This window comes from Sinocyclocheilus anshuiensis, unplaced genomic scaffold (genome assembly GCF_001515605.1).
Source record: "Sinocyclocheilus anshuiensis isolate Anshui unplaced genomic scaffold, SAMN03320099.WGS_v1.1 scaffold990, whole genome shotgun sequence".
In the NCBI taxonomy this organism is placed as follows: domain Eukaryota; kingdom Metazoa; phylum Chordata; class Actinopteri; order Cypriniformes; family Cyprinidae; genus Sinocyclocheilus; species Sinocyclocheilus anshuiensis.
This window is the reverse complement of record NW_015539926.1, coordinates 188,298-205,661: the sequence shown is the minus strand read 5'-3', so window position 1 is coordinate 205,661 and position 17,364 is coordinate 188,298. Positions and strand designations below refer to the sequence as shown.

Below are 17,364 nucleotides of genomic sequence, written 5' to 3'. Positions count from 1 at the left end.
ATATTAATTTATATATTTGTTTTATATATTTATATTAATTTATATATATATAAATGTTTTTTATTAACTACTCTATGTAAATAAACTTGTATGAAATTGTACACATTTACAATTATAATATATAGTAAATGATATATTTATATTTAAATGTGTGTATATATAATTTTTCACACTTTTGAAAATGTATTTATATACAATTATTTATTGATGTATATATTTAATTTTTATATATGTATATTTATTTATATATTAAAATATTTAAATTTACTGTATGTGTATGCACAATATAAGAACATACAAATTTATTAAATTATACACATTCAAAAATGATGATATCTATTAAATGATATATTTATATGTAAATTTATATATTTTTCTAACTTAATCAGAAAAATGATGTATATTTCTATTTTATATATTTATATTAATTTATATATTAAAATATATAAATTTACTGTACGTGTATGCACAATATATACACAATATTATTAGCACTATCATGCATTATAATACACATTTCATACACCATTTCTTTAAATACTTTTTATTAAATATTAAAACAATGTATAAATTAATATATGCATTTGAGATATGCATATTAGTTTTTATCAATATAGAATGTAACATAACATGACATATATAACATAACATACATAATTTTTTGTATTCCCTCACAGGAGCAACCATCTTGTGCTAAACATTGATCTCGCACCCACAATCCTGGACATAGCTGGTCTGGACACTCCACCTGATATGGACGGCAAATCTATCCTGAAGCTTCTGGAGCAGGAAAAGACTGGGAATCGGTGAGCTAAATCACCTCCATGAACACATTCCCAGTGTAATAAATGGTTGTGGAGTATCTGTTTATTGCTTTTAATTCAATTAAGCTGAGTTTAATGGTTTGTGAACATTTGGAGTTCATTTATAAGGGGTTTCTGGTAGGTAAAGAATGCTGGAAGTGCTCTGGGGTCGCTGCCACTCATGATGGCAGGAGTTGTTGAGCAGATTAAGGTGTCATAATTCTGGCCAAGCTAAACATCTGCTTATGGTATGCAAATGACACAAAGACTGAGAGAAATAAAATCTTTGTGTTTTCGTATTGCAGATTCAAACCCAACCGGAAACCCAAAGTCTGGAGGGACACATTCCTCGTGGAGCGGGGGTAAGGCAAACATTATCCCCTCTCTTCTCAATCATACTGCAAAATGTGCGAAATAAATTTGAATTGATTTATTTTGTACGGGAGGCTCACCGCATGCAATTCAAACCATTCCAGGATTTCACTGTAAAATCGCCAAAAGATAAGATCATGTTATGATTTTAGGATTCCATTGCACAAACATCCTTCTTCCTTGACTTCGGAAGAAGTCGGTTCAAGTTCAAGGGAAAATATCACACAAATATTCTTATTTATCCAAATGACCAATCACTACAGCATCACGGTAAGATCAGACATTCTTCGAATATTCTTCAAATATGTTCTCAGGAGTTCAGCTATTCAGATGACAGCTTTAGACTCTCATTATCGGATATGTTTCAGTAACCTAGGACACTCACGACAGAAAAAATCCTTCCCCAGGGGAAATGTATGATATTACCTGTGGTATCAGACTCAAACTTGATACGTGTGCGTAGTGTTTTCTTTTGATTTCTGTGACTGATGTGAGGAATGTGGGTATGGTATTGAGGTTATCCTATTTAACTTGCGCCGATCTCTATATATTGTATATGTGGCCGTGGGCACAACCACGGTCTAACATTCCTCGTGTCACTCGCAGGGAGCTGTCAGTCTGCGTATGTGCATAATGGCATATTGCCGCTCCCACAGTCAGCCCGTGCTTTGTTTCTGCTTAAGGCTAAGTGAAAAGGTTTTTCAGGAATGGCGCAATCATAAAGCACATCGTTGATCAGTGCCGGCTGTTGCTTCCATGACTCAGTAACTGTTGTGTATAAAGCCAGACCGCGGACTCGAGGCGTGTTTATACCAAAATGCCATTAATTCAACCTGTTTTGCACGGTTACGACAGCTCCCATTTTGTGAGAAGTCAGATTAGCAACTACTTCATTAATCAGCTGTGGTGAAATCATGCAGAACACTTCATTTCCCTTACAGGCGGAGGTTAATTTGGACCGGAATGATCTGTAATGGCGTTCCAGCTCTTTATATTTTAAAAAATGAAAAGTTTTAAATGTGTTAGATGATGGTGAAGCTCGTTTTTAAATGTAAAAATAGGCTAAATGAGCATGAACAATTAAATATGTATTATTGAATTTCATAAAATACTTTAATTCATTATTTTTGATTGACTGTGTTCATATCTTGGCTAGGCAACCGGAATCACTAGATTTTTGGGTTCTCACAGTCGACAGAATCCTAATTCTAATTTTTATGATTTGTTTTTATGGATTGGCTGGGTTTAAAGGAATAATTCTTGTGACAATCTGTGGAAATGTACTCACCCTCAGGCTATCCAAGATGTAGACTGTGCTGTAGAAATTTAGCATTACATCACTTGTTCATCAGTGGATCCACTGCGGTGAATGGGTGCCGTCAGAATGAGTCCAAACAGCTGATAAAAAAAAAAAATCAATCATCAAGCTACATGTTTGTAATAAATCCCATCATTAAGACGTTTTTAACTTCAAACTGTTGCTTCTGGCTAAAATATGAATACATTTTCCATATAATATTATTACTTTTTCCATATAAACTTTCTCTCTTAAAGGGTCATCTCATCTGAATCAGGAGAGGAATATGCACAGATCAAGCAGTGTTTGCAAGCAAAAACAGTTAAAAAAAAAATACTGCTTTTCACATCAAGATGTTAATTGATAGATTGGAGTCATGTGGATTACTTGTAAATTGGTGTGACATTTTTATGAGCTGTTTGGACTCATTCTGGCGGCACCCATTCACTGTAGAGGATCCATTGGTGAGCAAGTGATTAAATGTTACATTTCTCCAAATTTGTTCTGACGAAGAAACAAACCACATCTTAGATGGCCTGAGGTTGAGTAAATTGAGCACATTTTCATTTTTGAGCGAACTATTCCTTTAACAAACATCAAAAAATGTCTTAAATGCAATCTAATATAACTAACTACAACTAAATAACTAGGACAAATTTCTCCAGAGGACAGATATATCATGGAGGATCTGGGTCACATTGTTTTTGTGTGCTGTGAAAGCTATAATGCTCTCCACACATTAGTTATGAGATGCTGACCTGGGTGGGACGGCTATGCTTCCGAAACTTCAGTGAGGCTGCCAACTTTAAAACGTGGCCTAGCAACTCACCAAAGCACATTTGTCATTCCAGCAAAATCCTGCGCAAGAAAGATGAGTCAGGAGGCAACTTGAACACACAACACTCTAACAGCTTACCCAAATACAAGAAGGTGAAGGAGGTGTGTCAGCAGGCAGAGTATCAGACGCCCTGCGAACAACCAGGACAGGTATAAACTCAAACACTCACACACATGCATTACTCTTTTTGTCACCGACTGTCTATATATATTATGAATTTGCACACATGTGCACAATGTTTGCTCTGAAACATTCAAATAGTCTCAACCTGGGCCTTGTTTACCTTACTATGGGCTTGAACCAGGGTGTTTATGCACTAAAAAATGCTCTTTGTCCCAACCTTAAATGATGATTGAATACATTCATTTGCACCTTCAACACGAAACCGGAGATTGGAGTGTGCGGCTCACAGACGGAGTCTTATGAGTGGTGCCACTGTAATTGAAACCGATATTTACAAAAAAACTAAGTATAATTGGAGATTGGTCACTGTTTTCTTTCATCAGCACAGTGTGTGCCTGCTCCACCAGACCTTCTGTGGCATGGCAATGAATCAGAGAGAGCTGAACATTACAAATTGGTACAATTTCAGGTAGCGTAAATGCAGACAGTATTTCAAGGACTGTAGTAATGCAAACCAGATTCTTTTTATGGTCAAGTTAAGTGTTTGCCTGCAACACTTTGTCTGGAAATTTGATTGAATGCAGAAAAGTTGTCGGAATAGCACATGGGCTTCAGTCTTCTTTAGTCCAGTCACCTGCCAGAACAAAGCTGAAGTAGTTTCAGAGAAAGGTCCTAACATATTTTTAGGAATAGACCTGAGTTCTTTGTTAAATTCAACATGAAAACAGTTGATGCCATTTGCTTTCTTAACAAAAGTCCCTTGTCCTATAGTTTAAATGCATCATTAAAGGGATAGTTCAACCTAAAATGAAAATTCTGTCAGTAATTATTCACCCTCATGTTGTTCCAAACCTGAAAGACCTTCGTTCGTCTTCGCAACATAAATTAAGATATTTTTGAAGAAATCCGAAAGCTTTCTGACCCTGCATAGACAACAATGCAACTGACACGTTCAAGGCCCAGAAAGGATGTAAGGACATTGTTAAAATAGTCCATGTGACATCAGTGGTTCAAACTTAATGTTATGAAGCTACGAGAATATTTTTTGTGTGCAAAAAATGATGGGGGGAGGCAATAAAGTATTGCAGGTGAACTCTCCCTTTAATTTAAATGTGCTCCAAATGCAGAGGTCAAAAAATTGTGTACAGAATGGTTATATATAGAATTATTTTCTGAATCTCCTGTGAATTATGTGACACTGACTGGAATAATGGCTGCTGAAAATTCCGTTTTTTTACAACAGGAGTAAATTACATTTTAAAATATATTCAATTTGAAAACAAACAGCTATTTTAAATTGTAATAATATTTAACTTTAATACTATTTTACTATATTTTTGATCAAGTAAATGCAGCTTTGGTGAGCATCAGAGACTTCTTTTAAAAATATTAAACAAACTTTCTGACCCGATGACTGGATTTTTCCAATCAGTACGGTAGCATTTGCTACTGACATCGTTTTCCTGTGAAATGCACTCTTTTGGAAAACTGTCATGGTTTAATTGTTGAGCACAGACAAAACTTCCAGCTCAAGTCTTAGCTTGAATAGAGTGTCAGTATCTGTTTTTCCAATATACTCTTTCTTTTACTTTGACTAGTAGGAATGTGTTGAAAAAGCCTAGCAAAGACTGAATTAACACAGTCCTACTGCCTGCAGTGAGGTCAATGAGGGCAGTGTGTTTGATTGAGTCTGTGTGAAAGTTTATGCCGGTTTCTTCCTGAGTCTGAGTCCGTCATTCAAGTAGTGAGGCTTCACATAGTTGGCTGTGGCACTGTTTGCTTATGTCTATTTGACGTCTGGCTATTCTGTGGGGGGGGGCGGGGTGTGAGGTACAAGAAATGCTCAACGTGTTTTAGTGCATTTGGCTACACTCTCTGGAGGAACTAAATGAGTGAAAGTGCTCAAGCAAGCTTTGGCGAACTCCTTTTTGGTTTTCCGCCCTTCAAACAAACATCCTCGCTGCAAACAGCATCACCCGCAGATACATAAACTCAATGACGGGACTCCAGAGCTTCACAGGAAATCAGAACAGGGTTGTGGCCATTGTTTGGATATGGTTTCCCATAGTTGTGAGCACATGTCTGAGCTGTGGTCAGTTTGCAAAGCAAACAGCTCTGCGAAATTAGGAGATTGTCTAAATTGCTTTTTTATGGGAAAGAATTGCGAGGTGGCTCTTGTGCTGTGTGATTGTGAATTAATGGGATTACTCCACAGATGCAGATGTTTGACCGCTAAGCTAGCTATTCACAGACAGAAGATTAATTTCATTCAGAAAAACAGCTGTGGTTATGCAAATGAGGCGGCTCTTGCACAATAAGTGGTTAGCCAGACAAAAATGTCTGCCCACAAGCTGAATTCCTTCCCTTTTTGTTACAGAAATGGCACTGTATGGAGGAGGTCAGCGGTAAGTGGCGTTTGCAGAAGTGTAAGGGCTCTCTGAAGGAAGGATCTAAGAAGAGGACGAGGAGTCTGCGCTCTAGAAGCTACGACAGCCGCGAGAAAGACTGCCACTGTGGAGATCGGCCTTACAAAGGGGCCAAGGCAGCACGGCGGGCACAGAGACAGTTTGCCCAGAGCAGTAATCCACGTAAGTATATGCACTATGTTCAAGACTGTATAGACAAACACTGGACCTTTTAGACTTGGACTGAAAGTCACTCACTTGTCGCCACCTACTGGTTTAATGATGCAGCCTAGGAACGGTCAATTAGCAAATCAATAGAGTGAAGAGACTGAAAAGTTTTGAGTCACTGGGAAGAATCAAACTCTTCACTACTAAAGCACTGACATCGAAATGTTGTCTTCCCAAGCTACAAACTTCTCATAATTTAGTTAAACTAGTTAGCTACCCTAAAACTACATACAGAGCTATTTACCAAGGGTAATTTGGGCTTCTTTTTTTTTTTTTTTTGGTGTTAAATGTTTTAAATGCTTTGATTTAAAATTTGATTTAAAAAAGAAAATACAAACAGTAATATTATGAATAATATTACAATTTAAAATAACTATTTTCTATTTTAATATAATTTAAAATGTAATTTTTCTGAAATTTAAGCAGTCATTACCAGTTTTCAGTGTCACATGATCCTTCAGAATACTTTGCTGATTTGATGCTAAAGAAACATTTCTTATTCTTATCAGTGTTGAAAGCAGTTGTGCTGCTTAATAAATATGTATTTATTTATTTTGTAGAAACTGTATTGTTGCTGCATGTTAATATTGCATTATTAATATTAATATTGCCTTATTACAACATGCATTATTTAAATGATAGTTTCATTATTTTTCCCTCAACAGTAAGGTTTTTCCTCAACACCTCATTTAAGCTGACAGAATTTAACTTTATGCTAAATAAATGCAATTAATAAAACTAGACATGCACAATTATTAATAAAGCTAAGTCAAAAGCCTGGTGTTGGCCAGCATCATTTAACATAAAAAAAAAAAAAATCATAATCATCATGAATCATACATTAGGGGGTAAGGCTGTACATGCAGTACCATGTGACAATTTACAAATAGTATAAAACTATTGCTATGAAACTAGCTGTTATACTGCTGAAAATGTTATTTAATTACTTCTAATTAATTGTTCTTCGCACTCCCATGATTGTGAGAGAACTCGGTCATATTTTTGGTGCCATCTATTGGTGATGAGCTGAAGTGGCATATTTTTAAAATATATTAGACGAAATTTAATGAGCTCTAGCAATATGTATATAAATATTTAACTATGACATATAAATATTTAAGTATGTGTAGCTGACTCTGATGTCTTCCCTCAGGCTTCAGACCCCGCTTTGTTCACACACGGACGGCCAGATCCCTGTCAGTGGAGTTTGAGGGTGAAATCTACGATGTGGACCTGCAGGCTGATGACAAAACCCCCCTTGAGCCTCGACAAATCAGCAAACGGCACCATGAGCCTGAGGGAGGTTTTAATTCGGACTTTGGGTTGGAGTCCGATGACGGATCGGAGGAGATGCAGTCGGATGACACTAATGCTGTGGGATACCCCAATTCTCTTAAAGTCACACATAAGTAAGAACTCCAAGCCTTTGGTCACCTCTAAACATAAACTGAGTTCAATAATTTTGTAGTTTAGACTATTTAAAGTGTGTTTTGCTCATTTGTTGTTCATTTTACCTTGGAATCACAGGTGTTTCATATTAATGAATGACACTGTGCACTGTGAAAGAGAGATTTACCAGTCCTCCAGAGCGTGGAAAGACCACAAGAACTTTGTGGACCAAGAGGTGAGGCCCACTGTCCTGTATTATCTTTAATATTACAATTGTTTAAACCACATGGTGCTCATTTTATACACTTGTCCCGTAGATTGAACTTCTCCAGGATAAAATGAAGAAACTGCGTGAGGTTAGAGGCCATTTAAAGAGGAGGAGACCCGATGAGTGTGACTGTGGAAAGAAGAGGTCAGTTGACATTTATCTTTGTTAGGCAATTCATGTCATGTGAACTGGATCAGTTTGAGGCAAATCTGAGCAGACTATGCAAACATGATTTTTCATCGTTCTACTGCTCATCTCTCTTGTTTTATTTTACTCCTCTATATACACTACTATTCAAAAGTTTGGGGTCAGTAAGATTTTTAAAATACTTTTATTAAGCATTGGTGCAATTAACTGATCAACAGTACTGATTTTACATTATAACAAAATATAAAAATATTGCATCAGTTTCCCCAAAAATATTAAGCAACACAACTGTTTTCAACATTGATCATACGAAATGTTTAAGCACAAAACGACGATGTTAGAATGATTTCTGAAGGATCATGTGACACTGAAGGTTTGTCATCACAGGAATAAATCACATTTTAAAATATATTCAAATGAAAAAAATAGTTACTTTAAATAGTATTTTGGATCAAATAAATATAGCTTTGGTGAGCATAAGAGGATTTTTCTTTTTCTTTTAATCTTACCAACCAATTAAAACTTTTGAATGGTAGTGTAATAATAGGTTAGATATTGTCATGAATAACACACTGAATTTCTCAATCCTGATTAAATAAATTAATCGTTTTAAATCAAAACAGCAGTATTTTGCAAATCAAACTGAGTTTGTTCAAGGCCTTTTTTTAGAAATTCCAGCTGGACTCATTGAATTTAGTGCTGTTCTCTCCTTATTACAACCAGCTACTTTAGCAAAGAGAGACAGCAGAAAAACAAACCCGAAAGATTGAAGAATAGGAATGACCATCTCCATCCCTTTAAGTGAGTGCTTCTCGTGTGTGTGTACATGTGTCCGTGCCTCGTCAGTTTGTCTGTCGTCTGTAGTTATTGTTGAGATAAAGTGTGTTAGATTTATGTCCCAATCCATGTAGAGCGTCTCTAACACACTTTGTTGACCGTGTGGTACGATTCACATTGATAATGCTGCCACTCAATCAAATAATTTTGTATGTGAATTGTGAAATAATGAATGGACTTGTGAATTGTTTAATTCAGTCAATCTGGTTGAAATGTTGAAGTGTCATTGAATCCAACAGTTCTTATTTCATCCTGTTAAATGTGAATTGTTGCATGCATGCATATGTAGGCTACATGTTGTCGATTAGTTAATCAGTACATTTTCAGTCCATGGGTCACGGTTCTGATGGGGTCATTAAATTAAGAGCTCTTTCATAAGCATCTCTACCCATAAACATAAACGTAAAAACTCATTTTGAAGTGCAAGCACATCATTACAACCACAAAGTCACTTTGTGAAATTATGAAACAACCTGGTCTGAAAATAGGACAAGAGCCTTGTGGTTTTTAGGGGAGGTGGTGTGTACCCAATCCTTCCACTTTCTCATGACCTCTGACCCCATCTATGTGCAGAGCTGGCTGGTTTGCCTCCCCCCATCATTGTGTAATTCACCTGGGATGGAGTTCCCTTTCGCTCTAGCTCTAATGTCTCATTTATTTATGCCACCAGAGAGGCCATGCAGGAAGTGGACAGCAAGACTCAACTCTACGAGATCCGCCGCAGGAAGAAAGAGAGGAAGGAGAGGAAGAGGCAAAGGAAGGGTGATGACTGCAGTCTTCCTGGCCTCACCTGCTTCACGCATAATAATGACCACTGGCAGACCGCCCCCTTCTGGAACTGTAAGGAATTGGTCATTGATTTTGCTAGTCGCATTGATTTTATCATTTTTTAAGTAAATACGTTGACAAATTTCTCTCTTTCCATAGTGGGTGGCTTCTGTGCCTGCACAAGCTCTAACAACAACACATACTGGTGTCTGAGAACTATAAATGAAACTCACAACACACTCTTCTGTGAATTTGCCACTGGTTTCCTGGAGTACTTTGATCTTAACAGTGACCCATATCAGGTGAGGATGTTCTCTCAGTTGTATTTTAATTGGAAAATTTGCTCTAAGTCCGAGATGTGGTATAGCAGTAGTGTTGTAGTGCATCCCTATGTTCAATTTTGATCCATCTTCCTCACTTCTTTCTTGTTTCTCTCCAGTATACTTTTAAATAAAAGCCTTAGAAGCCCATAATTTAAAAAAAATACTGTAAGATAATAGCATGCTCTTACATGAAGAGTCATTATCCATAATTACAGCACTTACAATAGCTGACTCAATAAGTGCATATTATGTTTTGCAGTTAACCAACGCAGTTTATACAGTGGAGAGGGACGTTTTGAGCCAACTGCATTTACAGCTGATGGAAATGAGGAGCTGTCAGGGCCACAAGCAGTGCAACCCGAGGCCAAAAGGCTTAGATGCAGGTAACACTCCTGTCCTGTCTCTGCAGCACCCATTCTGTGTGAAATGAGGGATGAAACATGCTAGAACTCCTTTATTTTTGCTTCTGAGATGTTTTCAACATCCAGATCTGAAAGATTCAGTTGCATCTCTGCTGAAAAACCAGATTAAACCAGCCTAACTGGTTTACTGGTCTGGCTAAGCTGGTGTTTAGCTGGTCTCCAACTGGTCTCCCAGCCTGACCATCTGAAGTGCCTAAAACCCTTATAAAACCAACCAACAGACCAGCTTAGGCTGGTTTAGGGTTTTTTTTCAGCAGGTATGTACTGTACTGTAAGTGCTCACATGGAAAAAATGGCATGGTTTAATAAAGGGTGATACACGCTGGCTTATTTTATTTTTTTAGCCAATACTTCATTGTCCAAGTTGAGAGGAAAGTAGTCGATATTTAACAAAACTTGGTCTAGCATGGATTACTTTGACACGGCCTGATGCATGAATGGGATGAACCACAAATGGGATGCCATGTGGCACGATATCTAATTGTGGATGATGGATTGGTCACTGAGTTTGGTTTCGGTCTAAACTGTCTGCTCATCTCGTTTTTTCCATTTATATTTTTCATTTTATTCCCTCACCAGGGGACTGTAATATTCCAGCAGCCTAGCAGTCACATCATCTCATACTTTTGCATTATTTTTTCCCATTCTTAGTGAATGCCAGACTAGATGAATGGCTCCTGCGAAAGAGATGCTTTATTTTATGTTTGTAGCTGTTGTATGTGCTTTGTGTAATTTAGAAAATCTAAATTTGTAAACTTATACTGTATATTGACACACATTCATCTCTGAGTGTTTTTTAAAATGGTGGTAATTGTGGTTTAAAAACCACTTTCTAGCAGGATTATTTTCTGTTCATTACTGGGAAGGAAGAGGTTTCTGTAACATTGGGTATTTGGCAATTTAAAACCTGTTGTGGCCAGGACCATTGAGACTTTCACTGTTCTGAAAACTGTTAATAATTTTTTTGAGGGGAGACTGACTCATCATAATGACATCATAAAAAAGTTATATAAAGGATTTTGTATTTAATATTTTGATTTATACAAGTTGTCATAGCTTTTCAACAACTAAATCAATAATGAGGTCAGCGCCTGTTTCGGAGGCAAAAACAATGGTTTTGGTTTGTAATAAAATCATCTTAAAGCGATAGTTTGCCCAAAAATAAATTCAGCATGTACTCATACTTATGTCATTCCGGATCTGTATGACTGACTTTCAAATGTCAAAAGCACCAAGTCTTATGAAGTCATACATTACATTATTGTGAAGATTATCATCAAACATTTATCTTTTTTTTTTTTTTTCTCACACAAAGCTGTAATATGATTTCAGATGACTTGAAATTTAGCATCTTATGGACCACTTGTAGTTTTTGTGTGTTTACAGCCTTTAGTTACGATTAACTTTCATTAAATGGAAAAGAGCAGCATGAACATTCTGTTAAACTTCTTCTTTTGTCTTCAATGGAAGAAAGAAAGGGTCTGGAACAACATTTGGTAAAGTTTGATATCTCAGGCACAACTAAAAAAATTTGGGGTGAACACACATCCATACATGACTAGATTATTGAGGAATTAAGACAGATAATAAAAATAGGATTTGCCACTTAATGTACAAAATATTACAAAAACAGATGCATGTTGTTAATACATATTAGTCTGCATGTTGGCATATTCTCATGTTATTTGTGACCTTAAGTCATGCAACACTGTTAACAATGTCATCGTATAACATTCATTCCATTCTTAACACTGCACTTACCATCTTTTTCTTCAGGACCATCCGAGGATTTTCCTCATCTTTCACATCCTCATTCCTTCATTGTGTCTTTAATCTAACAATACCTCTCCTCAGGAGCTGGGGGTTATGCATGAAGAACTGCAATATGATTGTTTTATTTGTTTGTTTGTTTTTTAATCACAATAGACATTTAACATTTTAAATGCTTTTATTTTCCTGATCAGGAAGTAAAGATGGAGGAAGCTATGATCAACACAGGTATCCACACTTTTTGAATCCCTCATTGGCTTTTGAAATAACTGCATGGGCAGCTTGTTTCCACTAATACGCCATGTTTCATTGAGCTAAGTGTGTGGTTGCATGCTGGGTTGAGCTAACAATTCAAGTATATTTAAAAATGACATGAATATTAGTATTTAAAACCTCAAGTTTTAGAATTTTAACTCCTAATGTATTGCTTGTTGTTTTTATGTATTCCTAAACTCAAATAATTTACATAAAATCCAAGGCTATTCATACACATCATTTAGTGGGGACTTCTCAGTCCACAGAACATCAATATTTCAGACTTTTTCGTACATATTTCTCGTTCACGCCTATCTTGACATCTCTGTTTTTTGGCTTACCTGCTTACCAGGCAACAGCAGCATCGAAAATGGTCAAAGTTGAGGAGGCCAAGCCTTTCATTCCTGTGAGTCTTTGAGACCATATGAACCCATTTCTGTTCTCATTCCACTCTCAAGTAGTTCTCCAAACTGCACACCACATCTCCATAGACCCCGAGTTGAGTGGCAGTTCTGGTTCAGTGCGGCCCATGTCTCCTAGGCCATCAGTTACTGCCTGACCCGCTCTGGGAATGCTCATTTCATTCTCTCGCCCTCCTTTAACACGCTTTTGTTTTTGCAGTTTTTCATTTTCTACCTCTCACCCACACTTTCAGCGTCATATTTTGTTTTTTTGGGTTGCTGATTTCTTGGTTCCAGGATTTTCCATCTTTTCAGTCTCTCGTTGGATGTTTCATTTTGGTTTGAACCTCATTGCACAGATTTTAAGTCTGTCTGCGCACTCTTTATTTATGATGTATTGGTTTTGGGTGTCTGTTTGGAGGACATTCGTTGCCTTGATCTGCATTCACACTGCTTTACTGCTTCAGAATAGAGCTTTTCTCTTGGTGTAAGGCTTAAAAAAGCACTGCAGTGGTGTGTGGGGCATTAATTCAAGACCCCTCAGCATAAGTAGGCCGGGAATAACTGCATGTTTTAGACTCATTCCAAAGCAAATGCTTTTCTGTGCGGCAATCATCAACCCTTACTGATTTCTCTCACTTCCCCCTCTCCCGTTTCCCAGAACACAGCCAGCCTGGGACGTCCACAAAGGTTAAGCTGCCCAATTTCACAGAGGTCATTGACTGGCAAGGACTGGCAGTTTTGTACAGCGTGAACGAGAGTCTGTATGAACACAGACACAACTACAGTCCTGACCTGGATGACTGGATGAACTTTTGGAAGGATGTAGATAGTATGTTTGCACTGCTGAGAAATTTAAAGACACTCAACCAAACCGATAAGCTTGACCCCCTGGCTGAGCTGGGCTCCGGGGTCCCGGAGGAGGCCAGCGGTGCTGGATTCCCAATCCGAAAGGAACGGCCCCCGATTCCTGTCACCAAAGGTCCCTCGAGAGGTCCAACCCCCAAAACTCTTCAAAAGAGTCATTTAAAGTCTCTTAATGAACTCCCAGAAGGCCGCCCAACTAAACCAAGCACGCTTCCCAGGGGAGACACCTGGGTTCAACAGCTGGAAAACAAGTTGGACAATGACGGAATGACGTTTAGCGGCAACGGCGTCACTGAACTGGAGACCCGCCATGACTTTCTGTTGCGCAGCTCTAAAATTCTGGATCTCCACCTGCAGGAAGATGAGGAGGACATTTTTCAGACCCAGGGTTACCTTCCCCTCTCATCGCAGCCAGCCAGACCCCCAGAGCCGGCTGGGGAAACTCCTCCAGCCCGGAGTGACGCCCTACAGGAGAAGTGGAATGGAAGTGTCAAACCTTTTACCCACAAGCCCAGGGATGTTCAGGACTCGGAGGGTAGCGCCTCGGGACCATCCCCTTTGAGAAAGGACTGCTGCCATGCACTGTGAAGCCAGCCAACTCAGAGACACTAACCCCATGGAGCATGGACTGCTCTCCTGTATAATCCAATGAATTATTTAATTTTTTACAGGTACTTCCATTTATTAGAAATCAGTGTTATGTATTTTGTAAAAAAATATATATATGTATATAAATATAAAAATGTAGAGGTAAAGTATCGGATGCATCTTAAATGTTGGGTTTGGTTTTAAATCTCAAGTGAGAAAACACCATCAAAGTAAGGTTTTAATATATTTTTAATTAAGAAACAGGTTAAAATGGTGAAACCGTCAAATTGCATATTTTACGAGGTGACAAATTCGTACAACCTCACTCATACAAATTCATACGATTTTTGCTAAATCGCACATATTTTACGAGTAGCACAATTCGTATGAATTTGTACGAATGACCTACACCTAACCCCACCCCTAAACCTACCCGTCACTGAGGTCTAGACAAACTGTATAAAATCGTATGAGTGAGGTAGTATGAATTCGTACGAATTAGCCACCTCGTAAAATACGTACAAATTGGTTGTGAGATAGCATTGATTAACCACATGCAGATTATTTCCCCAGATATTTGATGCACTTTTTTATGTTTGTCGACTTCTGCAGTCTCTTTAGACGTAAACGACTCCATGTTGACACCCAACACAAGTCATTATTTGTTGGATTCGCTTTCGTTAATGAGTATCGTTGGTGTTTTCTTCTGTTTACTTCAGCTTGTTAGGTTTGGTTCACTGTTTACACTTTAAAACACTGCTTGAACATGTTTTATACTCTTGGATTGTGGGTTCAAAGGTTTGACTTGTTGGTGAAATGGTTCTCTCACAAATGTTGTATAGTTCTGCTGCATTCAGTCCATATAATAGAAGAAGGGCATTCACTGTAAGTGCTTTAATCATGGATGACTAACATTTTCACTAACCTACAAAAAGTAATTACTTTAAAGTAGCTTGTTTCATTTGTGAAGAATGTGAGATGGGCATTTATTCTGAGCTTTCTGACCATTTTCGTCCTGTCTTTTAGAATTGTGATGTCTAAATTCATTTTTGAAGTAAAAATTGTTTGAATTTGAAATGACCTGCCAAATTTGCAAATATTACATTACTTTTTAACCAGTGGTGTTGAAACAATTCTGGCTTCTGGAAAGCCAAGAAGCTGTTTTGAAATAAAAATCTGCCAAACATTTGTTTCACCTACCTTGTGCCTCTAACCTTTCATTGATGGATTGGATTGTACAATTTAATGAAATTACTTTTAAAAAAAATGTGACACTGATGTTACACTGCAAATGAAAGTTGTAGAGCTTTTTATAATGTACTGCAAAGTAATGAGTTTTACAGTTAAAGTTCTTATCTATTGTTATTTGGGTGCAGAAGATGCGATTCTGCCTTCCAGGATATGAAAATAAGCTAACTGAATAAAAGGATCATATGATGAATAAAATATGAACATATGATGAAAATGCACTTTATTTCATTGTTCTTTCATGTGTATCATACTTGAGGACATTTTGTGATTAGTTTTATCCTTTCTAGCCATAAAAATTGTTTTCTATGTCTCCACATGCTCTTTATTTTAGGCCATGTCCTGGGCTGAGTGCTTTGAATAACAGTCAAGCCATTAATAACGTTCTGCCAAGAAGTCCTGAGCAGGCTGTCTTGGCATGACTCTACCAATGCCATTCATTTTTCTTAATGTTTGCTCTATAAATGTATGCACTCCAGCAAGGCAGCAGAAACCAGTTTTTATTTACTTTTATTTATTTAAGAAAGATTGGAACTGTGGTCAGGTACCAAAGTACCATTTTGCTGAAGGTGTAGGATGGCTTAGTTTTAATACATAATGCAATGAAATGTATTGACTACACAGAAAAAAAAAAAAATGTAATATCTTAATGTTATACAAATAATATTATTTAAATAGCCTACAGATGATTAAAAGAAATCACAAAGTAAAAAATTATTTGATCCACATTCAAATGTTCTGTGATTATATAAAGATTATATTAAATAGATTAAAAGACTAATGAAGAAATATAATGAAATGTTGATTGACTGAGCTGTGGTTGCAACATATTTGCAGTGATCTAAAAAAATTAGTTGTAAAAGACGCATATGACCACCAGGTGGTGTTACTGTACTCAGTTCCCCGGTGTGTGTTTGAGTACAGCTTAAGAGGGATGTGGGAAAGTAATTAGGGGTGTCCTCACTGAAGGAGACAAGACTGAGACATGACTCAAAGCAAAAACTTTCAGCATCTATGGAAGAACTGTGCAACAGTGATGTGAGATGCTATTTTTGTACCTGTAACTATTTGATTTAAAGATAATGAACATGCTTCTCTCAGACTTTCATTGGAAACTTCATAAGCTGGACAAACACTGCCACATACACATTCTAAGACTTTTTCATGGAGAAGGGTGGGTGCTGACTGACACTAAAAAAAGAGTGACACATGGGTCAAAGGTCAGTTGGACACCTGGGTGAGAGTGACCCCTGAGGAAGACCATAAAGATCAGGTTTGTCTTTATTATTACACCTTTGTCTTGAGTCTTTTTATGTGCTAGCCTAGTTGTCATTATGAAGAAGCTTTTTGGTTATTACTTTTAGGCTGTATATTTGGAAGTTTCAAACATTTAACACCTTTATCTTTTCATGGAAATTTAAAAAGTCTACATTTATAGACTACATACACATAATACATGGTCAAAAATGTTGAATTAATAAACACATTAATTAAACAAAAGTGACAGTAAGATTTCTAATTCTGTTCTTTTGATGTTTCTATTTGTTAAAGAATTCTGAAGAAATCACAGTTTTCAAATTTACATACATCCTCAAACTTATTTTATTTAGTTATTCACTTTTTTATCATGATATTTTAGCTAGCTGCAACAAGTGGACAGAAGTTCTTCACATTTTTTAAAATGTTAAAGTTAATTTAAAATTATACCGTTTATTAAATGCATTCAGGTTTACTTTTTGTTGTTTTGTTAGTTATTTTTATTATTTGACACATTTTGATGACTATGATACACTATTTAATGGCAACTTCCATTGTACAGCTATTGGGGCATGTTGTCACAAAGTGTACTTTTTTCATCTATCTGAACATCATGAATTATGGTTTTTGAGGTCAAGAAATAGGGATAAGTATGTTTTAAAAACAAAGGGAAAACAGCAGATAAACATCAAATTTTCATTTTTGGATGAACTATCCCTTTAACAAAGGGAAATCGTCCTACATTTCCCAGCATGCAC

The 17,364-nt window shown here is 36.9% G+C and overlaps 1 protein-coding gene across 6 annotated transcripts in view; it reads left to right on the top strand.

The window, feature by feature from the left end:
- The window catches only part of sulf1 (sulfatase 1), a 106,806-nt gene extending 91,290 nt beyond the window's left edge, over positions 1–15,516 (top strand). For 3 of the 6 annotated variants that reach the window (XM_016483773.1, XM_016483771.1, XM_016483772.1), the window contains exons 8-19: positions 678–806; positions 1,109–1,165; positions 3,324–3,459; positions 5,811–6,021; positions 7,220–7,475; positions 7,594–7,690; positions 7,773–7,867; positions 8,594–8,671; positions 9,378–9,547; positions 9,635–9,777; positions 10,058–10,181; positions 13,308–15,516. In XM_016483773.1, the coding sequence (XP_016339259.1) occupies positions 678–806; positions 1,109–1,165; positions 3,324–3,459; positions 5,811–6,021; positions 7,220–7,475; positions 7,594–7,690; positions 7,773–7,867; positions 8,594–8,671; positions 9,378–9,547; positions 9,635–9,777; positions 10,058–10,181; positions 13,308–14,101 (2,290 nt within the window). In that variant the 3' untranslated portion in view covers positions 14,102–15,516. Of the gene's footprint in view, positions 1–677; positions 807–1,108; positions 1,166–3,323; positions 3,460–5,810; positions 6,022–7,219; positions 7,476–7,593; positions 7,691–7,772; positions 7,868–8,593; positions 8,672–9,377; positions 9,548–9,634; positions 9,778–10,057; positions 10,182–12,184; positions 12,219–12,597; positions 12,652–13,307 lie in introns of all 6 variants that reach the window. The other 3 variants (XM_016483775.1, XM_016483776.1, XM_016483774.1) reach the window with 3 other exon arrangements.
- The last annotated feature ends 1,848 nt before the right edge of the window (positions 15,517–17,364 follow it).